This window comes from Aspergillus sydowii (assembly GCF_001890705.1).
Source record: "Aspergillus sydowii CBS 593.65 unplaced genomic scaffold ASPSYscaffold_10, whole genome shotgun sequence".
Taxonomy (NCBI): domain Eukaryota; kingdom Fungi; phylum Ascomycota; class Eurotiomycetes; order Eurotiales; family Aspergillaceae; genus Aspergillus; species Aspergillus sydowii.
Genome location: NW_024467868.1, coordinates 1,115,031 through 1,142,363, shown reverse-complemented (window position 1 = coordinate 1,142,363; position 27,333 = coordinate 1,115,031). Strand labels below are relative to the sequence as shown.

Here is a 27,333-nt window from a genome sequence, read left to right as displayed (position 1 = left end):
TTAAGCTATATGAATAGGGGTATTATCTTGTATGGAATTAATACCTTGTTCCTAAAGGTTGTGTACTAAGGGAAGTTATCGCCTGCACTCAGGGGTGCCGCAAGGATGATCTAAGTGGTAAGAAGTAAGATAATATTTCTGCAGCATAGATCACATATATTAGTTACACGATAACGCTCCTATTACCACGTAGGGGACTGGTTCTCAACCCCACTCGAGAAAGTGAAATACCCACTATTCGCTAGGCGCTCTTGTAATTCTCGGAACTTGCTGGCTTTGGCCTTCTTTTCAAAAAGGATATCAATTTCCAAGTAACTTAACCCGAATGTCTCGGGAAGTCGCAGGTAGCACCAAATGAAACATGGGGCGCTAAGACCCAGAAAGAAAAAGCACGACTTGCCCTTCCAGTTCCAAGCCGTCGGATTCAGCATTTGTGGCGTAAGAACGTTGGTAATGATAGAAGCAATGTTATAAACGATACGGGCGAGAACAAGAGTCTTGACCCGCAGCCGGGTGGAAGGGATCTCTGCGACGAGGACATAGCATACGGGCCCAATGCTAAGGTCATAGATGAAGGCGAGGAGGGTAATAAGGAGACCAAGACTCCACGACTGAGCAGCTGTCTCAGGTAGAAACGAAATACCCCCAGCAAGTCCGAGGATAGCCATTGAGAGGGCGAGGCCAATGAGGTAGATGCGACGGCGCCCAGCTCGTCTCATCCAAAACCAGGACAGGATCTCGCCAGCGATAGCTATGCCGTACATACCGACGGCGAGGCTGAGGGAGTTCTGGACGCTGAGGCCAGCTTGCTGGTAGAAATATGCTGCATAAGTTCCCGAGCTGGAGAATGAAGCTTGTTGGGTGACCCAGATCAAACAGGCAATCTCTGTCCGTCGGAGATTGATCCCTCTGAAGCAGTCCAAGTATGTCATCCTGGCACTGCCCAGGTATTTCTCGGTTTCGTTTGTATGTTCTATCATGGCTACTATCTCATCTACGTTGCAGCCGTCTCCGTGCGCTCGGGTCAGGAGTCGTAGCGTTTTTCTGGCTTCCTCGTGCCGGTCTTTGCGAATAAGCCACCCTATATTGCTGTGTAAGATTTTATACCAAATACTCAAAGTCATCTAGCAAAAAAAGGTACCTGGCGCCTCGGGTGCGAAATACACTCCGATCATAACGGGAACGGCCAAAGCCCACTGTAAGGCGAGTGGCATGCGATACGCCCACTCCGATCCGTTGCCTGCTTGGCTGCGAATCACCCCTACCGCACAGAGCTGTCCAACCAGCCAGCACATATTCACACTGCTCAGAATGTAGGGCCGAAGTGTCATTGGCATAACCTCTGCTGCATATGTTGTTGCTAAAGTCTGAAAGATGCCCCACGGAATCCCACACAGAATCTGGCCGGCTAAGAACATTTGAACGTTCACCGCGAAGAAATGCAGGGTTATAAAAAGGCACACGCAGGCCAACGCCGTCAGTATTGTCCGGCGATAGCCAAACTGGTTTGCGAGAAAGCCGTTCATGAGCAACCCGAGAATTTGACCTACAACAGCTGCGGAGGTCAGGCCCGATTGCCACTGAGATGAGATCTCAAAGCCACCGGGTTGAGATGAGTCGGGTGTACCATATTTCCGCTTGAACTCCGGGAGGGTGTAGAAGCTGACGAGAAGGGTCGTGTCGTAGCCTTCCATAATTATTGTTGACGAGATGACAAATGACCACGCGATAGCTTTTGGGTAAAGGTGACAGCCCTTAAGCAGCGACATCTTTTGCTCCGCCCTAGTAGCAGCTCTGGCGCCCGGAGACAGCCGTTCCAGGCTGGGGATGCGGGCTGATAAGTTGGAAAAAAGGTCCTCATGATGAGAATATAAGTCTTGCTCATAGGAGACTTGAGCGAGCTCTCCGCCATGTTTGGAGGCCATATGGCGCCGCAAAGGCTTCTAAAACAACGGTACTTAGGTCTGTGTAGCAGGCCGGGGTGACCGCCGTTCTTGTCAAGGTTAGGAATACTTGGGCTAGACGAAAGAAAGGATTCAGTTACAACTGCAGTTGGGGTCGTCTGTCACCGTTGATGACTGTCACCCTTGCGATGCCTACGGGATGCGCTGTTAATGGCTCTCTCGCCACTCTGGAGATGATAGTCCATCCTGTAGTTTCTGGGCGCATGGGGCTAGGCTTAACAGAAAGGGACTGGAGAGAAGACCGGGTTTTCTTTCTCTATAGGCTTTTTTCCAGTATTCTGGTGGGGGGTGCCTGGGACAGTGCGCGTGCATGCTCCCCGTACAGACTACAGACTACAGAATCTCATAATAAAGTTCGGCGAGCACATTCCTTCAGTTGGTTTTCGCTTCCAAGCCAGCATACCCCAGGATTCAGAGCCAGGTCCGTGGCGAAATCAGTCAATCATGACCAAATGCCCAGCCCTCGGCTTCGTTGCTCTCGAGCCGAATGGAAGACACATGAGGATTCCGGCGTGGAAGTATGACGGGATGCCATGTTTTTCACTTGGGATTGACAGAAAATTTCCCTTGTTGCATGAACGTCAGAAACGTTGTGTCCACTGTTTCAGCGTACAGACGGGTTTCCGCCTCCGGTTGCCTCAAATAGGCAGTCTTCGGCCAATATTATCGGGACTCCGAACCACTACGACTATTCGGAAGTACGATCAGCATGTTGTGGCCATCAAAACCATGAGATCAATAACCTCGCAATTTACATCGTCCAATCATTAGTTGCTTGGAATCTTGACCCGCAATTTGTCTGACGGTCGAAAATCCGGGGTTGCCGCTTTCGGGCCATCGGGAGCAGTGGGCTGGCGGATTGTCGCTTGCACCTGCATGGGTGTTTGCGTCGCATGCGAATGAAACATGCTGCCGTTGAGAGACTGAGGACGTGCCCTGGAGTGTAGGTCTCGTATCGCGTCCTCTTCTGTCCTTGATCAATAGCACGGCTGGCTCGGAAATTATGCTTGTAACATACGGACCTGATGGCTTGACAGAAGAAGCAATCTCGCTGCTGATTGTTTCACCTGGAAAGGCATATAAAGCGCTGAAGGATGGCTCTACTTCAGGCTCTTTTCTGTATCAACAAACTCAACCATCATCTTGAAAACACAAACAACAAACAGCATCATGAAATACTCTCTAGCTCTTCTCTCGACCATCGCACCGCTTGCCTTGGCAGCTCCTCGTGCCAGGCAATCCGGCTCCAACCCTTCAGTCGACGGGCTAAACTTTGTCATTGATGGCGAAACTGGTTACTTTGCTGGAACAAACGCATACTGGCTCCCATTCCTTACCAATGACGCCGACGTCGACCTTGCAATGGGCCATTTGGCGAACTCCGGTCTCAAGATCCTCCGTGTCTGGGGTTTTAACGATGTCAACACCGTTCCTACCGACAATGCCACCGTTTACTTCCAGCTTCATGAGGACAGTACTTCCAGTATCAACACTGGAAGCAACGGCCTTCAACGTCTGGATTATGTTGTATCTGCAGCGGAAAAGGCAGGGATTAAGTTGATTATCCCGTTTGTGAACAACTGGGATGATTACGGCGGCATGAATACCTACGTTAAAGCGTATGGCGGCAGCGACAAGACGAGCTGGTATACCAGTGCTGATATGCAGAGCGCGTATCAGACCTACATAGAGGCAGTGGTCTCTAGATATGCAAATTCGACTGCTATCCTGGCCTGGGAACTCGGAAATGAGCCGCGCTGTTCATCATGCGACACTTCTGTCATCAATAAATGGGCGACCGAGACGAGTGCGTTTGTTAAGTCTATTGATCCCAACCACCTATTGGCTATTGGAGATGGTACGCTTTTTCGCTATTAGTTATTCCGCTCTGTGGATAACCAGCTAATTTATGTTCCAGAGGGCATGGGCCTTAAAGGCGCCAGTGATTACCCTTATACCACCTCGGAAGGTAATGACTTTGCTCTCAATCTGGCCATTCCTGATGTCGACTTCGGTACCTTGCATCTCTATACTAAGGACTGTATGTTACAACTATCCACATCGTTTGTGTCCGGTACTAACCCGGGGTGAATGTCAGGGGGCGTGACTAATAACTCCTGGGGAAATCAATGGGTCAAGGATCACGCCGCGATCTGCGAGTCCGTCGGCAAGCCATGCGTGTTCGAAGAGTATGGAATCAAGGACGATCACTGCACCGACGAGTTGGATTGGCAGGATACGGCACTTGCGGCAACTGGGATTGCAGCTGATTTGTTTTGGCAGTTCGGCGATACTCTTAGTGCAGGCGAAACACCAGATGACCACTACACTGTCTACCACGGCACGGAGGACTGGGACTGTGTTGTGACAGACCATGTTGCCGAGGTAAATCGTGGTCAGAGTAGCAGGAAGTATATTCGTCGTTGAACGTCGGAGGGTGGTTGCAGCTGGACCAGAGTGTCAGGCCACGTCCGTTCCTCTATATAGTCAATTTTCTTTGGCGGTGCGATAATCCTCAAGAGAATATTCTTCATTCTCCTGTGGATTACCGAATCATCAGGATAGCCACCTACCCATCTCATACTTATCTAGAATTCCGAGTCATTTGTTTACCCATACGAGGCAGCAGGCTCCCGAATAGTATAGTAGAGTTTTGTCACTATTCCAATGTACCGGCACCCATTGATCATGCATTCCCCTCTACCCGAAAAAACACAAAATCAGGATAGATGTGTTGTTTTTTGTTTACCTAAAGTTATACCTCCGGCCAGCTCTGCAATAGGCCACTTTGGGTGGCCAATAATTTCCCCTGTCGTGTGGCACAGTATTCAGTCAATTTAGGATAGTCTCGTGCTGAACCACCGCGATTAACTGTCTATTGCGCGGCATCCAGCAATTGCTAAGCCACATTGAACAAGCTCTGGTTACGTCACAGTGAAAGAGAAACCATTGACTGTATGTACCACGTTGACTGATCTGCATCTGCCTGCTGAGGAGTATACCAGATGCTGTCTGGTGGATCACAACAACTGAAGGGCTGAATGTATCAGGATCCAGGAAGATAATTAACTTGGTAAAATATGATTCGCCAAGGGGGCTGTGCTCCCGAGCGCACTAGTCCACTTTAGGTAACTGTTATGTTTGGCGAATCAGAAAGAGCGATCTACCTGAACGGCATGGATCCTTCAATAGAATCAGTGGATATCAGAATCTTCCCCCGAATCTGCTTCCTTATCCAGGGCTGATGATGTTCAGCTACAACTGACCTTCTCTTATGGGAGTACTTGAAGTATATCATATCCTAAAATTAACATCCAGGCTTAGACTCGACGGGGCTACGTAATTTGTGTCTGCAGATATATATTAGAGTCCCGGTTTCATCTCTTTGCTGCCTTAGATCATTATAGAACAGACTCAACTTCCGATAGTCCTTATTCACGACTAATCCATACCCCCACTGAGGCTTTATTTTCACGGAAGCCTCACCGAAAGCACATTTGTCCAGGATCAAAGTCAGAATGGGGACAGCCGAGTTCTTCCACCGTCGCGATGGCGGGACGGACAGTACAGCTTGCCCGATGCCGTCCCATCTGGCCCCTGGTGCGCAATTCAATGGTCTTTCGAACTCAATAAACTAATGTGTCCTAAATAGATGCATCTGAAACCTTTGTTGGTGACTTGACCTTTCACCACTTTAATATGATACTCTCTGCCGCTTGCACGGGGGTCACTTGTTTGGTGACCTTCGCGGTTATGGGTCGTCATGCAATGCACCTAAGTAATTCAGATCAACAGGTTAAGTAAGTTCAATAATCCTCATCCTGAAGTGACAGAATCATTGGAGATACTGACAGCAGTCAATTCAAGAATTATGAGGATTGCTACATTATTTCCATTAATACAATCTATTCATTCCTTTCAATATGCTTCCCCAACGCATACGGCAGTAAATTCCATCTGCTTGCGTAATGCTTTGAACTATAGCAAGGATAAATGTAACTATTGGATACTGCAGAACGAAAAGCCACGTTGACTGCAAGTACGCGAAGTCAGTTGAGTATCTTGCTTTTACATCAATTTCAGAAAACTAACCTTCAACCACGACAGCCCGTCTGTTGTTTTGCGTCTAGTAAAGGGCTTTGCAATTCTCAAAGATGCAAAGAACTGAGCTCTATGTTTGTCATTTGGCACAACAAAGTCGCAGAGCAACATGAGAAACCAATAGAGGGCAACCCCTTGAAAAACCTTTGTCGTATTCAGCGTATCCAGGTTTTTAACAGTGTATCTAATGCTCTAGATAGCTCACAGTCATTGGGATTATATCACTTGCTATGGCAATGACAAGTATCCTCAGGTTTCACGGAATCCTTAAATCGAATATGAAAGAGCATAAGCCAATGATGAAACTCTTGGCCTTTAAGATGGTTGTTGGTCTTGAGTTCCTAGAGCAGGTCAGAAAGATTCACCAGTGCTTAATGCGAAGAGTGACAAAACTGAATAAAGAACAGATTATATTTATGGTTCTTGACTCCACTGGCACCCTTAAGCCTTCTGCCACCATGAGCTATGCCGACACCATTATTGGCTTACCTACCCTGATTATCTGTCTGCAGGTGGTCCCATTTGCATTTTTNTTCTACTATGCCTATTCCATAAAACCATATACAAAATTGAACCTCGAATGCACCACCAATCCGCAGAACCTTGTTGTCGTTGACAGTGAGACCGGCAGCCCCAGCGTAAAGCGCTATCAGGGTGAACCCTTGGGAATTTATGCTTGGCTCGCATTGCTCAACCCAGGGGAGCTCGTCCGAGATATCAAAACGACATTCAATATGTTCCGTGATTCTAAAGAGGAGCAGATGGAGAGCGGAATGGGCCTGGGCTCTCGGATGTAACTTGGAAACTGGTGGCTAGCTTTCAGACAAGCCCTCCCCCACAGGCGGTGGTAAGGTATGGTAGAATTTCCTGTGAGAGAGTATTGGGATTAGACTCTGGTTAGCTTAAGAGTATCTCTTTGGAATACAGACGATATGGTCACTATACCTCTATAAGTCAAAGATGCCATGCTAGTAACCCTCTCGTATTCACGGTGCACCGCAGGTGTACTAAATATACATCGTTGCTCCTATCACAGGCCACGGAAGGTCAAAATCCGTACAGTGTAGGCTTATCCAGTGTATGTCTCTCCGAGACCATCCCAGTCCATGGACATCCATTCATTCGGAGAAAGGGTATTGTTGCCACCATAACCCGTACTTTGATCCTGTAAAAATCGAAGGAATAAATGCTTGCAAAGTTCCTGGCATAATAGAGGGGGCTGCCACCAGTAGTCAGCCCAAGGCACCAGCGAATGACATGGGGAAGAACCCAAGGCCATCAAAAATTATGCTATCTGGTATGGTAGTATCTGGATCCGGGCGAAAGTCACCGTTTGAATCTGGTATGGCCAGGCTGTTATCCACGTCTTTGGTGTGGCCAGGATTGACTCTCGCGCCAACCTCGGTCCTGGAAAGCACAATGTTTATAGTGTCTGCAGCTCGTGCTGCTTCCTTCGAAGTGGATCGTCTGTCCAGACAGCCCTCGTACATTGAAGCGCACGTCTGATTTCGCCTTCCCTCTCCATGCTTCGTCCATTGTGGAGCAAGGGCCACAGGATCATTGCTGCCATGAGGAACTGTTGATTCATGATGGAGGTCACTCTCCACTTGTCGGAGGCAAAGCGCTGGCGAAGCATTGTCTGGCCCTTGTATAACATATACCTGGTAAATAAACGAGCAATTATGGTCTGTGGCGAATCCGCCACACTCGTAGTTACTAGCTTCCACTTCAGGGGAGCTGGGATACTGGCAGCAGCATCATGCAGGATACGATCGACCCGCATAACCTTGTCACAGGAGCAGGGCTTCGACCTATTTGTGAGGTCGGCGATGATACCGAGGGATTTGAGGATTCGTCTGCGAGCAATGATTCGGGAATGCGCTGAGCCAGAACCTCGCCCAGTTCCTGATCTTCCGCTTCCTCTCTGGCTGCGCTGGTGGTACTCCAATAGCTCTTGGTGGGACCATCGCAGACACTACAACCATCCAGACGCGGGCTGTGGCGATGGCGTTATTCATTATGGGGCCTCTGGCCGGACCAGTAAGTCAGTATTTAACCCCCCACGGGGATCTGCTAATGAAACACCATTCATTCAGGGTCTCGGACCAGTCATTGGAGGCTTTGTTACAGCAGGACGTGACTGGCGGTAGACGTTCTTGTTGCTGGTAATCCTGGGTGTGGTCGTTGCAGCGACAGCGCTGCTAATCATGCGCCAACCGCATCTAAAGACCATTCTCGAGCGCAAGGCTGCCCGTCTCCGTTGAAGTAATAACCTCCTGGATTTGCGCTCCAGACTTGCCAGTGACGATTCACTCCTACTGGTCCAGGTCCTTCTTCAGGTCCTGATCTGCCTAATGATGCTCCTTTTCTGGTCGCCCATCCTCTTTGTTATATCCCTCTACGTGGCATTAATGTTTGGAGTGATATACCTCCTCTTCACAACCTTTCTTAGCATGTTCGACAGCCAATACAGGTTTATAATATCTGTATGCGCGCTATTTTACCTGGGCCTGGGGGGCGCCTTAGTCACTCGCATGCTTCTCTTCGATACTCTAAAGGGCTGAGTACAGATAGCGCGGATAAAGGCCCGATGCAGTGTAATAGCCTTGACCTGAATATTAACTGCTCCTAATCATTTGGTTCAGTCTCTTGGTCGGGCTTGGGTTAATCCTATACGGCTGGACCGTGTACTATCACGTTTATTGAATCGTGCCTATCATTGGCACCGTCTTCATGGGGTTTGGGTCCTGTTTCGCTATAGTTAGGCCTCGTCCACTACGATCAGATTGAGTATTGCTAATAAGTGACTTCAGATGCTGTTGCAGCTCTACATGGTTGACGTGTTCGGGTCCCAAGCAGCGGCTTCTGCTCTGGGCGCCAACGATCTCATTTGTTACGTGTCGACCACATTCTTGCCACTTAGAGGCCCAGCCGTGTGTCGTGGTCTCAATTATGGATTGGGAAATACCTTGTTGGGACTATTAGCAATTGCATTCGTTCCAGGGCCCTTGTTCTTTTATCGGTACGGCGAGTGTCTCTGTACCAAGTCACCTGCTCCACGCGCGTGTGAACAGGGCAATTATCGATCCAGGTATCAAGTAAATAGGAGGAGGCCGCAATGGATGTCACCTTGGTACATCTCACTGGGCACCAGGATACTCCCCCGGGTTGAACGAACGCCAGCCCGGCATTATTAGAACACAACCAACAGTAATATGCTAATACGGGTTATCCATATTACTTTTTATTATCGTATTTTGCTTTCAATGATAATTAAAGTGGGAAGCTAGAATTCGAGCAGGTGACTTGTAAGTGGGTTATGAGCCCGAAGTATAGACATATCTCGATGCATCGTGGAAGGCGCATAGTACTGTGAGTTTAACATGGCGGGCTATCAAACCGCGAAAACACATCTCCTTGTGCTTTCTGATACTCCTTCCTAATAGTATCCCGCCGGGATTCCGATCTCGGTGCAATTCGACATGGAAAGTTATTTGCGCATACTAGGAACCCTTCACTGTACCCTGTCCTTGGATCCAAGTCCGGTTCAATGGGCTTTCCTGTTTCGTCGAGGCCGGGCTCAATGGAAAAGGCCCATATAAGCTTCGAAATGGCCAGGAACAGGTTGCGCTCGGCAACATGGATACCCGGGCAGATGCGGCGCCCAGTGCCGTAGCCGTAATGGTCCCGTGAAGTGTAGTCGGGGGCATTGGCGAGTTCTGGCGCGAGGGCCATTTGACCCTTGTAGTGGTCTGGGTCAAAGGCAGCAGGGTTTGTGAAGCGGGATTCGTCGTGGTGCATTCCCCAGCCGTTGATGATGACGGTACTTCCCTTGGGAATGAAGTGGCCGTCTACCCAATCATCTGCTCATCGTCAGCATCAACAGATTCAAACCCTCAGGGTTGAAAGAGATTACCCTCTGCAGCTGCATGAGGAAACGCTAATGGGACAGCCGGCCTCCATCTCATGGCTTCCTTGACAGTTGCAGCAATATAGGGCAACTTGTCGTAGTCTGACCACACCGGCGTCCTGTCCTCGCCAACAACAGCATCGATTTCCGCCTGTGCTTTCTTAAGAACGTCGGTCCACTTGGTCATGGCGTGGATGAACGCCAAAATGATCGAGCTCGATGTGTCAGACCCGCCCTCCATCAGGACGCCTCCAAGGAAATATAGCTGATGACGTGTGAGGCCCAGCTTCTCATTCTGGTCAATCACCGTGTCCATAAATGAGCCCGCACTGCCGGATTTCTTGCGGCGCTCGTACACGAGATCGAGGTATTGACCGTATAGTGCGCCCATTTCTTCGCTAACGCCTTTGGCGCGTGAGAGCCAATTACCGAAGACCTTTTGAGGAATGTAGTGCAGGAATGAGTAAATGTCAACTGGGGGAGTATTGCCTGGCTCCATGACTTTGGACCATCCTTCCTGGAAAGCACAGTGTCAGCTACGCATGCGTAAGAGGGGAAATATACGAGACGACTCACCATCATATCATACAACTGCGTCATATGCGCTGTCTGCACCGAAGGTGTCCGAACACCGTACACTGTTATCATCAGCCCAGGCCCACAGAACATTCTCACCCGGCCACATAAGGACATGCAGCAAACCTACCCAAACTCATGATAATGCTGTTACTAAACCGCTTGGGATGCAGCATATGCTGGTCAGGTCGCACACAAAAGTCTCTCACCATCTGCACCGCCTCGGCATTCTGGACCTGGATATGGCTCTTCTCCACCATCGACTCCATGAAGTGCTGGTGCACCAGCTTACGCATCGTGCGCCACAGCGGCCCATACTGCATCACCAGCAGATGCGATCCACCTGTGATGGTATTCGCGACGAACGATTCAGGCCGGTTGCTGTATTTGGAGCTTTTCTTGTCGACCAGCTCCTTGACGATGCGGCGGTCGGTGACGACAACTGCAGTTCCGGTGCCCAGTTTGAGAGAATACAGCCCGCCATATTTGGCTGCCCATTCTGTGAATCTGTGCTTGTGAGAAAACGCCGTGGGATATAGAGGAGTGGCCTACTTGAGATAGGACCCTTTTATTGGGATTTGATGGAGGTTTCCTAGGACCGGTATGGTGGGAGGTCCTGAGGCCGAGTTAGGAGTGTCGCTACATTCAGACGTGAGGGATGTACACACCTGGAGGAAGACCTTTTTCTCTGCGGCCCTTTGTGAGGATCACGTATAGAGATCCTACAATGGCGACGGCAACGAGAAACGGGAGTGAATGCATATCGGGGTAGGCACACAGTGCAGGTGAAATGAAGGAACTCTCTTTACCATGGATGGGCGTCTATAAGTATTCGACTCCGTAGTGGGAGACCCCCAGCTTCTCCTTACCCCAGACTGAAAGCCGAATTGGTGGAGCAATTTCGGTGCAATTTCCCCCGCACCCCCAGGGGGTCCGTCCGAACCTAGGGCCCATGAACTATGCGCAGCTATTAGCCAGCACAGACCATGGTTCGGAAGATCATGACGTGTAGTCCCCTCTTGCCACGGCCTTTTTGCTTTGATTTACAACTAAGCTGGCTTCATAGGTTGATGCTCACGCTCTGGCCGGAATGTAATTTGACTTAGCCGATGTATTACCGAGCAGGGCGGTTTTGGGATATTTATTCGCCTTGACTACAGGAGCTGCTTTTTTTTTGGTAAGAACAGAATTTAGAAAGATAACCTCATTTAGATATCTACATTGAGGAGGTTCCAATATTCAAGGCATTGAATCCGTGGTAAATACGCTCGTATACATATCCAGCTATCCACAACTACCCAATCTACTCTAGAAATCCATCGGGAAGATCAGGTCCTACATAGAATAGTCAGCGGGCAGGTCACTTGCATGGAATGAAAATGAACACTCACCCCAAATATGCAAGTTGTCCGGTGAAGCGAGGCTCCGATGGATCGGGTAGGTCTCATCAACCAGGTCCCCATCAACGTAGTGTTCGACGATGAACTCGGACGGATCGAACCTAGACCATTATGAGTAACCCATCTCACTGGCCCGTAGCGGGTTTCAGGAATGTATTCAAAACTAAAATGGTAGACGAACCAGTAATCGAAAATCTGACTGCCCATGATATGCCTCCCGACTCCCCAGCAATTCCTATATCCCTTCTCCCTCAGCCAATGGTGGCCTAGGAGCTGTGTATCAAAGTCATGCGTTTCAAACGATGAATGATGCACATGCCACTTGGGGCCCTCAAAGAGAAAGAAGCAGTGGTGGTCCACGAGCTCGCGGCCACGGTCGAGGTGCAGGAAGGCAGTTACGTCTTTGCCTTCTGGGTCATGAATGAGCTAAACAAATGTAAGTGATCAGAAATTTGCATGTACTTGCGGGTTGTGCCTCACGTCGCTAGGTTTGAAGTTGAACCGGGTCGTGTAGAACTCGTAGGCGTGCGCAAAGTCCGTCACGCACATCCCAAAGTGCCCGAGTTTGTGCACCGGAGCCGGGCCTATTCCAAATATCAGCATGGATTTCTTCTCTCGCCGCAGCCTGGAAAGAAAATGCGAGGAGTATGGAGTTTCGCACCTGGCTTGAATCTCTGAGTGCTATTACCAGGTCGATTTTTCTCTGTCGGCTTCAATCCACAAGTCAGTTCCTCGCTCAGAACATAAGAGCGGGAATTAATATCAAAGACAACACACCAAGTTGTATTGCAAAGCTGGCAGCCTGTCCTCCTGGTCCCGCGTCACCTCTTGCCCTCTCTGGCCCCATACCAGATGAAAGGGAAATCCGTCAATCGGGTCCGTAAAGGTGACGCGAAGGCCACCGCCGGGGATTTTGCCCTCGTCGAGTTCCATATCAACAATCCCAGTCGCTCCAGGCAGGGTCTTAGCGGCGTACTCTAGGTCCTCGCGCGATTCGACCACGAACGCGGCGCCGCCAAAGGCGTCTTCAGGGCCTTCACGGGCACAGTACACGAATGGCTGTTTAGTATCTGTGCCATGATAAAAGATCGTTCTTTGTCCGGTCTTTGAGGCTACCTGGGTGCATTCCTGGAAACCGAAGTCTTTGAGAAACTCAGAGGCTTTCGCGAGGTCTCGGTGTGTATAGTAGACGTGAGCGAGTCGGACAAGTCGGATGCGTTTGTATTCGGGGGCCATTTTGTTGGTCTTTCTTTGTTACGGAGTTTTTGATTAGATCTGCCTTTTTTCACACCTGACACTACCTGATATACTTTCATGGGTTCCGCATTTGCAGAGCTAATGGCTATCGGCGGGGGTGTCTGGACATCGGGATATCAACTCGGGGCATCTTCGGTCGAATTACTGCAGATCGTCCGAGTATCTCTGCGGGGTGGACACGTGTGAGTAGGCGGGGCTGTCCAGGCTTCGTTTAATTATTGATAAAAGTCTCAGTGATTGTAGACATTCTAACAGCAATCTTCTAGGTGCTCACTATCCTGCGTCTGCGGTTCACGATGGCCCCTTCGTTTCTTACAAATTCCTATACACCAGAGGCCTCCTGGCCGCTGGCAAATGGAAGTTCCAGTGGAATTACAGAGACAGAATTCTTGATCGTCGGTGCAGGACCAGCGGGGGCTTCTTTGGCGTGCTTTCTAAGTTCATATGGTGGGCTGGCCCTTGGAATTACCACAAGCACTGGGCTGATTAACAAATACAGGCATCAAAGGCATCATGATCAGTGCGGCGCACGGTACTGCCAACACTCCTCGAGCGCATATCACCAACATGGCTGCTCTCGGTACTTTACCCCTGCTGTTTCTGATGCGATGTCGGCGGTAATAATAACTGGCTACAGAATGTCTCCGTGATATCGGCCTCGACAGCGAGATCCAGAAGGTTGCCTGCGACGGCCAGGAACACATGGTTCACACGCGATGGTGCCACAGCATGGCAGGCGAAGAATACGCACGGATACATTCCTGGGGGAATGATCCCAAGAGAAAGGTCAGTCACCAAACCTCATCGCAAACCTTTTGCTGGCGACCAAGCTAATAATCGAGCAGGGAGACTATGAAAGAGCAAGCCCCTGTTCCCCAGTCGATCTCCCCCAGACGCTGCTGGAGCCCATTCTCGTCCGCCACGCAACGCACCAGGGCTTCACCACCAGGTTCGACACCACGCTGGTGTCATTCGTGCACGATGAGAAGCAGCGCATTGTCGCGACTCTCCGCGATAATCTGTCTCAAGTCGAGTACTGCATCAGAACGAAGTATTTATTTGGCGCCGACGGGGCACGTAGTCAGATTGTGAAGCAACTCAACCTGCCTCTGGCCGTGAAACCAGGGCAGGGCCTCGCAATCAACGTCCTGGTAAAGGCGGATCTCTCACATCTGGTGGAGCACCGCAAGGGAAATCTCCACTGGGTCATGCAGCCGGACCGGGAGCATCCTGGCTTCGGGTGGATGGCCATCGTCCGCATGGTCAGGCCGTGGGACGAGTGGATGTTTATCCTGTTCCCAACTCGAGAGTACGACCCGGCGAAGACTCCCAACCCGTCCAACGAGGAGTATCTCCATCGAGTCAAGCAGCTCATTGGAGATGACACGCCAGCCGAGATCATCAACGTCTCCAAGTGGTACATCAACGAGATCGTGGCCGAGAAATATTCCGAAGGCAACGTCTTCTGCCTTGGAGACGCAGTGCATCGCCACCCACCGCTCAACGGGCTGGGGTCAAACACTTGTATACAAGACGCGTTCAATCTCGCATGGAAGGTCGCGTACGTCCACCATGGAATTGCGGATCCGTCGTTGCTCTCAACATACTCCGCCGAGCGCCAGCCTGTCGGCCATAGCATCATCACTCGTGCTAACCAGGCGCTCAGAGACCACCACCCCATCTGGGAGTCACTCGGCATGTTGGAAGCATCTGTCGAAGAGAGAACACGCGCGCTAAACGAGCTTAAAGCGCCCAGTGCGAGTGGGCGGGAGCGTCGCCGTACCCTCCACAAGGCTGTCTCCCAAACCAGCCATGAGTTCCATGGCCTAGGGATTGAGATGAACCAGCGGTACTCGGGTGCTGGAATCTACGAAGCAGACGAGACAGAACCTTTTGTATTGCCTGGTCGATCGGCTGAGGATGCAGTTTTGTATTATGAGCCCACTACCTATCCCGGACGTCGGCTGCCGCATGTATGGCTTAACAAGGCTATTCCTGTGAAGCCAGTGTCAACGATTGACCTGGCGGGACGCGGTGCATTCACGCTTTTCACCGGTGTTGGTGGGGATTATTGGAAGGAAGCAGCGAGACGAGTAACTGTCAAGCTCGGAGTCCCTCTCCACGCCTATTCAATAGGCTTCCGCCAGGACTGGGAAGATTCGTACTTTGAATGGGAACGCCTCCGCGGCGTAGACGACAGCGGCGCAGTATTGGTCCGTCCGGATCGCTTTGTGGCGTGGAGAGCAGAGGAGGTACTGCTTAGTGTTGATTCCTGCGAGGAGAAGTTGTCAGAGGTTGTGACATCCGTTTTGTGCGTTGGTTAATTTGTAGACATACTGTAATGAAGCTGTTCTATATATTATACTGGGCGCATATCCTGTATATCCAGCTGGGGTGCTTCACACCCAAAAGGTTCCATTTCCCATAGCCGGTTAAAGTCAACGGACGGTGTATTTGTACCAAACAGGAACATCGGGTCGACAAGTGTAGCGGAGATGAACTGACTAGGCATCGGCTGGGAATCCATTCCCTGCAACGGCAAGAAATCAAGCATCGAGGCGTTGGTCGCGTCGTCTGCCCTGTCCGCCTGCCAGGCGTCAGAGGGCATAATGTGACTCTGGGGAGGGCTGGGAAGGGCTGCAGATTCGGGATTGCTTGCCCTTTGACGCGGGCTGGATGCCGTAGGACCATTAATTTCGTTATTGGTGGCTGCATTCGCACTTTCACTAGGTCGCAGGCTTGAAGGCATGTGCAGTCCGTACTGCCGCGTAGAGGTAATACTACCTGAGGGTCCAGGAGTATGTCTTTCCGCCTGTTTGCAAGCCTCTAACTGCTCCTCGAGGGTTTCCAGGTTCTGCTGAACTGCAGTATGCATGTCCCAGAACCGACTGCACCTTTTGTACGTGAGGTTGAGCACTTCATAGCGAGATTTGATGGCCGACTTGAGTGCCCCCGGCCGACAGAGTTGGCTACGCATAAGTTGAACCGCAGAGGCGAGCCAAATGGTGCTCAAGAGGAAGGGGTTAATGTGCTGAACATGGTCATCGCTACTGCGATTGATAATAGCCAGCATGTTATCTGCTGCGTCAAAGTACTCCCTGACGCTGGACTGGTCGTCCTCCTTGCAGCCATCACCGCTGTTTTGTTCGCCATCTTGAGCCGAAAGCGCGACACGAAAACGGCCCTTGAAGACGTCGTAGCGGTGAATCATCAACCTGGCAAGCTGCGTCATCAGGTGGATATTGTATATGGAACAGTGCATCTGTCGCGAAGACGTTGTCTGACCAGGGACCCGCGCACCGAAAGTCAGATATTGGTGATTGTACTTGAGATGGCCCGGCAGAGCGAGCTGGAAGCAGCGGACTGCATTCGCGATGATCTCGAGTCGGTGGCGAGCATCATCGACATGATCCGACCGTGATCCACTGGGTATCCCCCGAGGGCTGGATATTCGCTGGGCTTCCTTCATCAGGGAGTTGATCACGATGAACCACGCTTTCGGCGACTGATTTCCGCAGTTATCGAGGGCCTTCCAACGACACATAGGATCCGGCTCAAAAAAGCAACTCGCCTGTGGTTTCCGGTCAAACCAGGCCTCATCATCGACCGGTAACAGGATCTCCATCTGCGACCAGTCCAAGGCTGTGGGTGTTCTTCGGATAGTAGTTGCAAAGACATCCATTTCCCATATCGCCCACCACGCACGGCGTTTCTCTTCATCCTCACACCATTTCTGGATGTCCACAGAGTTGCCGAAATCCCCATGGCTTTGCATGTCCACCAGATGAAGGTTCATCTCGTACGCCAGCCGAACGCACATCCCAAGCGTGCGCCATGCCCTGCCGAGAACCCCTTGGGTCAATTGGCAGTGAGCGGCTACAACGCACGTCTGGAGTAGGCATAACGGCGGAGTATTGTCACCGCACTCCTCGAGCGCGTTGTCTATATTCTGTAATGCCAATTTCAGGAACCGAGTCGCTCGCTGGTTGACGTCCGCCTCGCCTGGGCGAAAACGGACAGCAAAGGCGAACATGGCGGCCAGCAGGGCGACCACTAGGGCCGGAGACGATATTTGAGACAGTTTTTCTGAGAATGTTGGTTCATGGAATAGATTAATGGCTACCATGTTGTCGAAATATGCCGTCAATCTATGAAACGTTTCTATTAGGGTCCGTCCTTTGCTGCATATAATACGACCGACTTACAATTGCTCAGCCTCCTTCAACTCCACGCCCAGGGCCCTGCATGCTTTCTGGATAGCACCTTTAGTATTAGTATCGCCTGGTACATTCTTGCGCGGCCCCAGGTCCTCGTTCTCTGGCGGGGATGCCGCGTGAGCAGGGTGCAGGATAAATGAGAGATCAAGCGCCTTGGCCTCGGCGGCAGACGACACATTTTGCGCGCCGGCCGTCAGTAACAATATGCCATCGTTAGCGGCATCATCCCGGAGACTCGGGCTCTCATTGCGCTCCCGATATGGTGCAGCAGCCGCAGGCTCGGGCCCATCGTCGATGGTGGCAGTGGCACGGGAGCGTTTTCTCTGCCGCAGCGAGCCGAGCTTGGGCCCCGGTTTCAAGGGCCCAGGAGGGTACGTGCATGTCTGCATTGTCTGCTCACAGACCTGGCAGTGAGGGTAGCTTCGGTCACTGCGCCCGTCAGCGTTGTCCTGGGGGTTGGTGTCGCTGGACGCACCACTTGACCTTTCGCCTTCGGCAGGTATGGCATGATATTTCTGATTGCTGTCCTATTGGAGAGGTCATGTTGGCTGTCTGCTACAGTGATACAGGAATGTTCAGGGAGCATGTCCGGGGGAGATGAGGTTGAACTGGTTATAGGCCCACCCCCACGATCCACTTATTGGCTGACTGGTTCTGCGGGGTTGGGAGTTTAAATTGTGGGATCAAAGGGATGAATTCGTCCGAAATTGCGCCGAATTTACGCTGATTAATTACTCATTTGATCGTGTTGGTTGCCTACTCGTAGTACACTTTGTTACACAGCGTGCCAATGCCCTGGATCTCAACCCTCATATCGTCGCCGTCTTGCAAAACCACCTTTGGGCTGCGCATTGCCCCAATCCCTGGCCCAGTCCCGGTCATAATGACCGTCCCCTTCTCCAGGGTGGTCCCCTGGGACAGAAACGCGATGGTCTTGGGAATGTCGAAGATCATTTCTCTGCCAGCGTCGTCAGTTGGGACTTCATATCCAACTCGCCCTTGGTTCATACCGTGTGTTTGAATTCTGAACAACTGCCCCGTTGTGAATGGCCTTGATGTCCAACTGGTGCGGGTCGACTTCCGAGGGAGCCACCAGCACTGGACCCAGTGGACACGAGCCATCGAGTCCTAGACAAATACAGCTCAGCCACGGCCTCGTACACAAACATGGATACTTTACTCACCCTTCGAAAAGCTCCATTGGCTGTTTTTAAATTGCTGCGTGCGGGCGCTCACGTCATTGCTGCAGGTATAGCCCAACACGTAGTCCATGGCTTCGGACTCGGGGATGTCACGGCCTGTCTTGGACAGGATAATGGACAGCTCCGCCTCGTAGTCACTCGAGCCATCCTGGGCGATCTTGGGTACATTGATCTTTGCTGGGTGTGGGCCATTGAGTGCCGTTCGCGGCTTGACAAACAGGACCGGCACGTCGGGAATGGGCATGTTGGCCTCTCGCGCGTGGTCGCGATAGTTGAGGCCCATGCATCGAATGATTGGCACGTCTTGCATCTCAATCGGGGCGAGAAGCTGTTGCGCATTAGAAGTGACCGTATGCATAATTCATGGTAGGACACCAACCCGGGCAACGTGCAGTTGCTTCTCAGTAACAACGCCGTCAAAGATAGACCCCTGGATCAATCGCACTGCTACTCGCTCCCCGTTGACGACTGAGAGTCCGACATCTGGGAATTGACGCGCGTCGACTTGGCCAATATGCGCCTGTCCGTCTTCCTCGGCAATGAACCGGATCAATCGCGTCCAAGTTGGAGACATTATGCTTCGTATGCGGTTTGATCGTTTGTTCACAGATACCTATCGTAGTTCGACTAGCAGATTTATTTATATTCTCACCACTAGCGGTATTGAGCCTATCGGACCATCTTCGGTGTAATTCGTGTGGCGCACCGGGGCAATTCCTGTGGGCCGTTACAGCATCCACCCTTGTTCCTTCTACCCCAGAGAACCGAAGTTCGGCTGAATTATTCCAGAGCATGTTGAGGTCGATTGTGGGTTCAAAACTTGTTTGCTTCCCCTTGTGGTTCACTTGCGAAGTTCATGGGTCGGATACATATTTGACATGGTTTGTTGAAAGTGTAACAGTTTGTATATATATATAAACGAACAAAATATAACAGAAGAAGCACAACCAACTTAACAATACTCCTCCAGCCAGGCTTTCAACTCTCCAATAGTCGGACACTCCAGGAACAGGGAACTCTTAATCTCGATACCCAGTTCCGTGCGGAATTTCTCCGACAAAACAAGCGACATGAGCGAGTCGATGCCCAGCTCGACAAAGCTTGCGTCGGGCGTCAGGGATTCAAGCTCCAGGCCCGTCTCGCGTGCCATGACCTGTAGGCATTGGGCCACGAGTCCCGTATCTGGACCACCTTTGTCAGACGATGCTGGCGTGGAGATGGCGGTCTCTTCAGAAGACTCGTCGTCAGAGGCTTGGTCGTCAGATGAAACGACACGCGAATTCGCACCCTGATGCGTCGTGGTACCAGGCGCACCAGCAACATGACAAGGTGAAGCTACGGAATTCAAAACACTAGGCCTTTTGGCGGTTGTTGATTTCGGCTGCTGGACGTGAACCCGCCCTGACTGAATGACAGGATCAGCAGTCGAAGCCGCAGGGGCCGAGAAGAATCGGTCCATGAGAAGACGAGGCACGCGGCGGAATCGAATCTGGCCGACCATGCCCACAATCCGACCACCCTGGAGAATATACACATCTCCTGCGTACATGTTTGCCTCGTGCGGCATGGGAAACATGCGGACATAGCTACGGTACGTGGCCCCTGCCTCCAGCGGGTTCAGAAGACGGAAGCTGGAACAACCCGGCGTGACATAGAAGTAGTCTCTGGTATTGGAGGCATCGCTGCCGTTCATGACCAGCCCAGCCAGGTGCGACACGCTGTCGATCCAGTGCGGCGGAGTGTGCCAGCTGCCATGGCGCTCAGGGCTCAGGGTCACGTCGGCCACTGCCTCGTGTTCGTGCAGCACAACCTGGTCCATTCCCTGATACCGCTCTGCGTAATCGACGACGTTCTTGAACAGCGCGTATGCCAGGGGCTTCGACAGCTTGCTGGCCCTCCCCTGTGCAGCGCGCTCTTCTAGCGTTTCAATACGGCCGAGGACCAAATGCGAAAGTCGGTCCCATTCGTTTGTCCACGCGGCGGCATCCTCGAACCTGACCACCGCGGTAGCGAAGGACTCCGCGGCGCATTCCCCCGTCTCGGCGCTTGCGGTGAACCAGGACAGGGACATGGAGCTGGTGGACAGGTCGAGGTGTGCCTTGAGCACAAGCGCCTGGATGGTGTGTTTGTCTTTGTTTGCGACCTGGGCATGGAGGACTTCAACGTCTGAAAGGTTCATGTGTAGATCTGCGACATCAGGAACGAGTCGTTGGTAGAGATATTCGCCAACAGTGAAGGCCATGTCAGACCAGATAGACTGCAACCTGTTAGCATGGGCATATAAAGGGAGACAGGGCTTGACGTACCGAAGTGGCCACACCGCAGTTGTTCATTTTGTGACCGTACAAGGCCTCCAGGAAGTCCGGGTGCTGCATGTCGGAGAGCGCTTCCAGGGTCGCTGTCGTCGTCTCAATGCACTCGCTGGTGACCTGATGAACGAGAGACGTTCGCAGCGCCGACGGACGCGACAACGATATCGAAAGTGCGTTCTGCTTCGTCTCCCCGTACTTGAGACGCGCCTTATCCAACGTCCAGGTCCCGATATAGGGAATCCAGTAGTCTGTCTCATTCCAACTGTATTTGGGCAGTTGCAACAAGGAATATTCCTGCTCGCGCGGCTGGAAGTATTCTACCCAGGATGGTGCTATCCCCGCCAGCTGCAGGGTGACCAGTGTCTTGGACATGGTGGTCAAATTGTCTTCATTGCGCCGGCATGAAGAAGCAACCTGCGCGTCACGATCCATGCCACGAACAAGGCCAGCACAGATTGGGTGCGGTCCGACATCAATCCAGATAGTTTTGGCGTCGACCAACCCAAAGTCTTGTGCAGCCTCGATCGCCGCGACGAAATCGACGGTTTCGCGAGACGAACGACACAGATACTCTGCGTTGATGGACTTGCCATCGAACACTACACCTCCGAGGAGAGGAGAGAGCACAGGGATGCTCGGCGCTTTAAACGCGATTGGTGTCGCCAGCGCCTCCAAAGGCTCGAGTATAGCGTCCATTTGCGCCGTGTGGAACGCATATGGCACATCAAGCAGCGTGCACTTGATACTCTTTGCTTCCAAAGTCTGGCGAATGGCATCAATTTGATCCTTCTTGCCGCCAATGACAGTGTCCTGGTGAGTGTTCCGACAGCAGATCTCATAGTCAATGCCAGCCCCATGGCCGCCTGCGAGCAAGTTTTTGATATCAGCCAAGGGCGCTCGCACGGAGAGCATACTGTGGCTGCCTTCAGTGCAGCGCTCCTCAGTCAGCCGTGCACGTCGCCCTACCAGGTACAGAGCATCTGCAGCGGAGATGACACCCGCAACAGCGAGGGCAGCATATTCGCCCAGGCTGTGTCCAACGACGGCACTGACTCGCACACCGAGGAGTGACCAGAACTGGGCCAGGGCTATCTCCAGCACAACAACACTCAGCTGGGCCAGTACAGGAGATACCGGGCTATCGTCAATGCTCCCGTCAATGCCAGGCACAACGGATGGGTATCCCAACCGCTGTGCGATCTGGTCAAGCTGAAGGACCTGTGTCCGGAAGTTCAGGAATTCGCCAAACAGCTCCCGGCCCATTCCACGATAGTAGGCACCCTGACCGGTGAAGGTGAGAACAACAGATGGCGCCTCGTTTGGAACCGGCCGCAGCTCCGTAGACGAGTTTGGGCTGTCAAGCCACGATCGTATGCTCTTCTGCAACGTCGCGATACTGGATACCGATACTCCGAATCGCATGCTATGGTGCATTCGGCGTCCACAGAGCGTGTACGAGAGATCTGCTAGATCCGTGTCGGGGTGTTGGTCCAGGTACTCCAGCAGTCTTCTCGCATTAGCCTGTAGAGACTTCTTGCTCTTGGCCGAAAACACTACCGGATACGTCTCATGGTGACCATAGCCAGTTAGCTTCTCCTTTGCTCTTTCTGGGGCGTCCGACAGCAGAAGGGTTGTATTGCCGCCATGTGCCCCAAACGAATTGACGACTGCAAGGCGTGTCTTCCCTGGAGGACGGGGCCAGGGTGTGTTCTCCATCGCCAGACCCACGTTGCGACGCTCGAGATCCTTGGGGATAGTAGGGTTGATCTCGGTTCTGATGCCAATGTGTTTGGGAATTATGCCCTTCTGGTATACTAGGAGGGCCTTGAGAAGAGAGGCAATCCCAGCTGCAGCCTCACCGTGCCCGATATTACTTTTCACTGCCCCCAAATGCAGGCGCTGGTCTGCACGACGGCGAGGCATCGAGGGTGCAAAAACATCCGACACTGACTCCGATTCCACTGCATCGCCTGCCTGGGTGCCTGTCCCGTGAAGCTCGACATAGCTCACATCCAGGGGGTTGACGCAGGCCTGCTGCAGCACTTGCTGGTAGTTCTCCTTCTGCGCACCAGCATGTGGGTGTGTTATCGAGACAGCTTCAGCAGAGTGATTTGTGCGGGCACCCAACACCACTGCAAGGATGTTATCATTATCAGCCTCAGCGTCCTCCAACCGCTTGATAACGACGGATCCAATCCCATCGGCGCGGCAATAGCCATCTGCATCCTTGTCCCAGACTTTACACTGCCCTGTCTTGGAGAGAAAGTGACCGTTCCCTAGGCCAGCGTAGTTATCAGGGTCAGTAATGACATTAAGCCCCCCGGCAATAGCAGTATCAACCTCGCCAGCCCACAAAGCAGAGCAGGCTGCCTGGACTGCTGCAAGGCCGCTTGAGCATGCGGTATCGATGTTATACGAAGGTCCAGAAAATTTGAAAAAGTAATTGATCCTCCCATTCGCAAAGGCTCGCTCCCCTCCAGGCACTGCATACGTGCTGATATTCTGAGATGCGTTCAGTTCTCGCCAGTCATCGCTCGCCTGTCCGTAAAATGTCCCAATGCGATTCTGCTGGGTGGATGGTGTGCGGCCGGGCACAAGCCCTGCCATTTCCATGGCCTCGTACGCTGTGACGAGGGCGAGGCGGTGCATGGGGTCTGTTTGCTCTGCCTGTTTTCATCTCGAGTTAGTCGTCGATTATAAGAACCAGGGGTAAGGGGTGTATACTTCGCGCGGCGACATATTGAAGAAACCCGCGTCGAAACAGCCCGGTTGGTCAATGAAATTGCCGAATGGAGTTTGTGTCGCATTCTCGGTCTTCCCAGATGGGTCATAATGCGTTTCGAGGTCAAACCGGTCCAGGGGTACGGTGGTAAGTGTGTCACGGCCCTGCTCGAGCAGCTCCCAGAAAAGGTCAGGGTCATTGGCGCCCCCAGGCAGCCGACATGCCATTCCGACAATGGCGAGTTTAGAGTCAGCGCGTGATGAGGGTTGACGGGCTCCATAGTCTTTATGAACCCACGCGACTAAGTCATTCCTTGACAGTTGCAGCTGGGAAAAGCCGGTCTCGATGGCCGAGTGTATACCCTGCAGCACAAGGGAGGTGCGGAAGCCGTCAATGCGATAGCGCCCCATTGCCGAATGCAGCTTTACACGCTCAACGATGCCAGCCGTGACTTTGTCGAGGTAGATTGTGCCAGTGAGTAATTCCGTACCGATCTCCAGGAAGAGCTCACGGGCTGTCGTGGCTTTGAAACTCTCGCCGGTCTGGGAGGAGACCAAGGCCAATCGAACAGGCCGGGAGTTGGAGATAACGGAATCCGTGCTATTAATTACATCCTCAATGTCCTTTTCGCTGTAAAGATGTGAGGCGTGACAGAGTCCATCGTAGACTGGCAGGGGGAGTTGCTTCGAGTATCGCAGGACAGGAGAGTGCTGGATAGCGGACTTGACCCGCGATGGTGGCCCACTGACGCTGACAGACGTGCTATCGGCAGCGCTGATGAACACTTTGGTAAGCTCCGGGTTATGCACGCCTTCATTGAACTGGGAGAGCTCGTGCTGCACCGCGTCCTGCGTCATTTCTGTGATAACGTGGGCCCAGCTTTGGAGCGTCCCATCGGACTGAGGTGCCTCAAGCTTGGATGATATACCGGCAACATAGACCCCCAGTCGGAAGGACACTCGAACGCTTTCTGGGCCGACTTTGGCCACGTCTGCCACATTGCTGGATAAGGCGAGAGCGGCGCCAGCGAGGATCCCAATGCTCAGACCGGCGAGAATGGTCTGCGAGGAATCCAAGTCCCATTCACTGTCCTCGGCCTCGTAGTGACTGGATGAATTCAGTCAGTTTCACAGAATGTCAAAGGAGTCACAGGCACGCACCCGATAAAAAGGGCGAGCTCCAATATGGTAAGGAGGGCACTCTCCATGGCGGCACCGAGAGGCCCCTGTCTAAAGTCGACATCGGCTAGCGAACACACTGTCTCAAAATGGGGGATCAACTCCTGTAGCTGTTTCGGGAGCTTCGCTGCCTCCTCTTTGAGAATCGCCGTGGACTCGTCGAGGAAGATCGACAGTAGCCTAAACCGACGGTCCTTGCTGTGCTGACGGAGTCGACGAAATAGATCCTTTGCTCCATCGCTTGGGACCTCATTACCGAAGAATATTAACCGTGGATAGCTCGGACCCATACTTGCTTGGTTGTTGTTGAGGGTTATCTTCCAGCCTTCAATTGTGCGGCGAGAGGGGGGTATCTATATACAGATATAACACCTCCCTTTAGCTCACTTCGGTGCTTCCACGTGCTCATAAAGGCCGGGACGTTCTGTACGTCCTTTGCCAAAATCCGAAAGACGCAAAATCCGAAAGATACGAGCATTGCTGTCTTGTGGCTGTCGGCTCGTGTTGGCGTAACGACGGTGCAGAGGCCGAAAAAGCGAGAAGGACGATACGAGTCGCAAAGTCCGACATGAAGAGAAAATAGATAATAAGGTGCCTGGAGAATGGAAAGAATCCGTCTTGCAACTTTCTTGAATTTGGATCGAAGATTTACCTGAAAGCCAATTGACTTGTGCACCGCCAACCCCTAGCTCCTCCGACCCAACATGTCGCCCAGTATTGTCAATGACAGCAAGGCCCGTGTCCCATCGCCAGGATATGGCAAGCCCCTACCCATCTTCGATGCCCTTTACCGCTCGCTTCCAGCTGGCGCCGATGATGAACAGTTTTGGTGGAAGCTGACGGGCCGCCACCTTGCGCGCATGATGCTCGAGGCAGGCTATCCAGAGGCCCGCCAGGTGGAATGTTTGCTCTTCCATCGCTTCACCATAGTGCCAACCTTTGGTCCTCAGCCAGTCTCCAGCGAGCCTTGGTACAGGAGCCGCGTGGCCGCAAGCGCAGGCGACGGTGCCCCGATCAGTTACAGCTGGCGCTTCGGCACGGCGGAGAAGCAACCCTACATTCGCAACTACATCGAGCCCCTGGGTCCTCTCACAGGTACTGCAGCGGACCCGAACAATGAAGTTGCAACAAAGGCGCTGCTGAACGAGTTCACCAGATCCCTTCCGAATGTTGATATGTCTCTGTTCTGGACCTTCGAGCCGCACCTGCGCAATCAGTTTTCTAGCAAGGCCGAGCGGGAGCAGTACGCTGGGCCGTCGGTGCTCACCGGCGTTGAGATGTTGCCTGACTCCAACGCCATTGATATCAAGATGTATCTGTACCCGCGCATCCCCGAGCAAATAAACAAGCTCCTCAGCACAACGCTCCCGCAGGCAATGCGGGAGGCCTATGGGGACAACGTGTCCCTCGAAAGCCTGAACGTGGTCAAGGATTTCCTGAGCAACCACGCAGACGGGCGCCAGCTCGGTCCTCGCGGAACAACCGCCATTGACTGTTGCAAGATTGACGAGTCGAGGCTGAAGTTCTACATGGCCACGCCCAACACTTGTTTCGACCACATCGCATCCGTGATGACCGTCGGCGGGCTCCGACCACTCTCTCCAAAGATCCTAGCGAGCCTGCGCGAGCTGTGGTACGAGCTCAATGGACTGCCGGCAGACTTCCCTACGTCCGAGCCCGTTCCTACGCCGGTGGGCCAGGACTCCAATGCGATGAGCCACAAGGGTGTTGGCTTCTACTATGATATCCAGCCGCGACTTGCTCTTCCGGACGTCAAGATCTTCATCGATGTTCGCAAGCATACCAAGAGTGACATGGCCGCTGCAGAAACGGTTGTCAGCTTCCTGGAACGTCATGGACGCGGGCCCAATCCCAGAGCCTATCTGAACGTTCTGCGGGATATTGTTCCGGCTGAGGAGCTCGAGGCTCGCACGGGAGTCCAGGCTTTCTACTCTGTTGCAGTCAAGAAGGACGAGTTTGATATTACTGCGTACTTTATCCCGCAAATTTATCGCCGATTTGCGGCAGTGCAGCTCGAGTTGAATGGCCAGCGCCGGAGCAGGTTCGAGTGAGCAAGAGAATAGTATGAATGGATTAAGATAGTTTATCTCTTCAATTCAAATGATTTACTGTGGACTATTGGCATTAGACACATAATGGAAAGAATTATGTGGTATCTAATTACCGAAGTATATATCCTACACCCGTGCGAGGAGCAAGCGTACAAGATGTAAGCACCTACAATCTCGAACAAATACATTTATCTTGCCTCTACTTCCTTGACAATCGTCGACGAAGCGACATAATTATTGGAAACTGCTGTAAAGCTCTGTTCTGTTGTTACACTGCATATAGTGTTCCACGCAAATTGTCGAGGAAGCGGGAACGTATAGACATCGATTGAGGATGGGGGCCGATAGGACCCCAGCTCATCGCTCGAGGGTTATGCTAAATACCGATTTTTTATGGACTGTCGCTGATTATAGTTGGTAAG

General features: G+C 52.1%; 8 protein-coding genes across 8 annotated transcripts; 4 read left to right on the top strand and 4 right to left on the bottom strand.

Moving 5' to 3' along the window:
• Nucleotides 1–182: 182 nt before the first annotated feature.
• Nucleotides 183–1,925, bottom strand: ASPSYDRAFT_157039 (putative MFS sugar transporter; the record flags this gene model as incomplete). Its single annotated transcript, XM_040842615.1, has 2 exons — nt 183–1,081; nt 1,142–1,925. The coding sequence occupies 2 exons, from the start codon at nt 1,923–1,925 to the stop codon at nt 183–185; spliced, it is 1,683 nt and encodes a 560-aa protein (XP_040700087.1).
• A 1,209-nt stretch (nt 1,926–3,134) lies between these two features.
• On the top strand, nt 3,135–4,533 carry manF (putative endo-1,4-beta-mannosidase; the record flags this gene model as incomplete). The annotated part of the gene is made up of 3 exons (XM_040843931.1): nt 3,135–3,822; nt 3,883–4,005; nt 4,063–4,533. The coding sequence occupies 3 exons, from the start codon at nt 3,135–3,137 to the stop codon at nt 4,389–4,391; spliced, it is 1,140 nt and encodes a 379-aa protein (XP_040700086.1). The 3' UTR covers nt 4,392–4,533.
• A 1,990-nt stretch (nt 4,534–6,523) lies between these two features.
• Nucleotides 6,524–6,862, top strand: ASPSYDRAFT_34262 (uncharacterized protein; the record flags this gene model as incomplete). Its single annotated transcript, XM_040845215.1, has 1 exon — nt 6,524–6,862. The coding sequence occupies one exon, from the start codon at nt 6,524–6,526 to the stop codon at nt 6,860–6,862; it is 339 nt and encodes a 112-aa protein (XP_040700085.1).
• A 2,474-nt stretch (nt 6,863–9,336) lies between these two features.
• Nucleotides 9,337–13,345, bottom strand: ASPSYDRAFT_80817 (uncharacterized protein). The gene is made up of 11 exons (XM_040851061.1): nt 12,729–13,345; nt 12,613–12,661; nt 12,432–12,535; nt 12,133–12,377; nt 11,943–12,052; nt 11,220–11,273; nt 11,104–11,167; nt 10,682–11,058; nt 10,552–10,613; nt 9,982–10,492; nt 9,337–9,928 (listed from the first exon to the last, which is right to left on the bottom strand). Exons 1-11 carry the CDS (start codon nt 13,185–13,187, stop codon nt 9,444–9,446), a joined length of 2,520 nt encoding a protein of 839 aa, XP_040700084.1. The 5' UTR covers nt 13,188–13,345; the 3' UTR covers nt 9,337–9,443.
• A 108-nt stretch (nt 13,346–13,453) lies between these two features.
• Nucleotides 13,454–15,562, top strand: ASPSYDRAFT_134993 (uncharacterized protein). The gene is made up of 4 exons (XM_040840705.1): nt 13,454–13,655; nt 13,708–13,788; nt 13,846–13,994; nt 14,054–15,562. The coding sequence occupies exons 1-4, from the start codon at nt 13,505–13,507 to the stop codon at nt 15,530–15,532; spliced, it is 1,860 nt and encodes a 619-aa protein (XP_040700083.1). The 5' UTR covers nt 13,454–13,504; the 3' UTR covers nt 15,533–15,562.
• Nucleotides 15,563–15,754: 192 nt separating this feature from the next.
• ASPSYDRAFT_34258 (uncharacterized protein) lies at nt 15,755–19,201 on the bottom strand (the record flags this gene model as incomplete). Its single annotated transcript, XM_040845214.1, has 7 exons — nt 15,755–15,795; nt 15,825–17,356; nt 17,414–17,952; nt 18,197–18,383; nt 18,436–18,553; nt 18,610–18,955; nt 19,007–19,201. 7 exons carry the CDS (start codon nt 19,199–19,201, stop codon nt 15,755–15,757), a joined length of 2,958 nt encoding a protein of 985 aa, XP_040700082.1.
• A 378-nt stretch (nt 19,202–19,579) lies between these two features.
• nscA (non-reducing polyketide synthase nscA) lies at nt 19,580–25,129 on the bottom strand (the record flags this gene model as incomplete). The annotated part of the gene is made up of 4 exons (XM_040842614.1): nt 19,580–20,884; nt 20,934–23,606; nt 23,664–24,768; nt 24,822–25,129. 4 exons carry the CDS (start codon nt 25,127–25,129, stop codon nt 19,580–19,582), a joined length of 5,391 nt encoding a protein of 1,796 aa, XP_040700081.1.
• Nucleotides 25,130–25,435: 306 nt separating this feature from the next.
• nscD (prenyltransferase nscD) lies at nt 25,436–27,106 on the top strand. The gene has a single exon (XM_040847654.1). It carries the CDS (start codon nt 25,544–25,546, stop codon nt 26,909–26,911), a length of 1,368 nt encoding a protein of 455 aa, XP_040700080.1. The 5' UTR covers nt 25,436–25,543; the 3' UTR covers nt 26,912–27,106.
• Nucleotides 27,107–27,333: the final 227 nt, after the last annotated feature.

What these genes read in the sequence shown, in the direction of transcription:
- ASPSYDRAFT_80817 (XM_040851061.1), bottom strand. Translation starts at nt 13,187, where the DNA reads ATGGCCCCCGAATACAAACGCATCCGACTTGTCCGACTCGCTCACGTC. An exon ending in GGACAACTTGCATATTTGGG is followed by an intron (nt 11,274 to 11,942) that starts GTGAGTGTTCAT and finishes TCGCCATTGTAG; the next exon opens with GATCTCTATACGTGATCCTC. An exon ending in AGAAAAAGGTCTTCCTCCAG is followed by an intron (nt 11,168 to 11,219) that starts GTGTGTACATCC and finishes ACTCGGCCTCAG; the next exon opens with GACCTCCCACCATACCGGTC.
- ASPSYDRAFT_134993 (XM_040840705.1), top strand. Translation starts at nt 13,505, where the DNA reads ATGGCCCCTTCGTTTCTTACAAATTCCTATACACCAGAGGCCTCCTGG. An exon ending in CACCAACATGGCTGCTCTCG is followed by an intron (nt 13,789 to 13,845) that starts GTACTTTACCCC and finishes AACTGGCTACAG; the next exon opens with AATGTCTCCGTGATATCGGC. An exon ending in GGAATGATCCCAAGAGAAAG is followed by an intron (nt 13,995 to 14,053) that starts GTCAGTCACCAA and finishes ATAATCGAGCAG; the next exon opens with GGAGACTATGAAAGAGCAAG.
- nscD (XM_040847654.1), top strand. Translation starts at nt 25,544, where the DNA reads ATGTCGCCCAGTATTGTCAATGACAGCAAGGCCCGTGTCCCATCGCCA.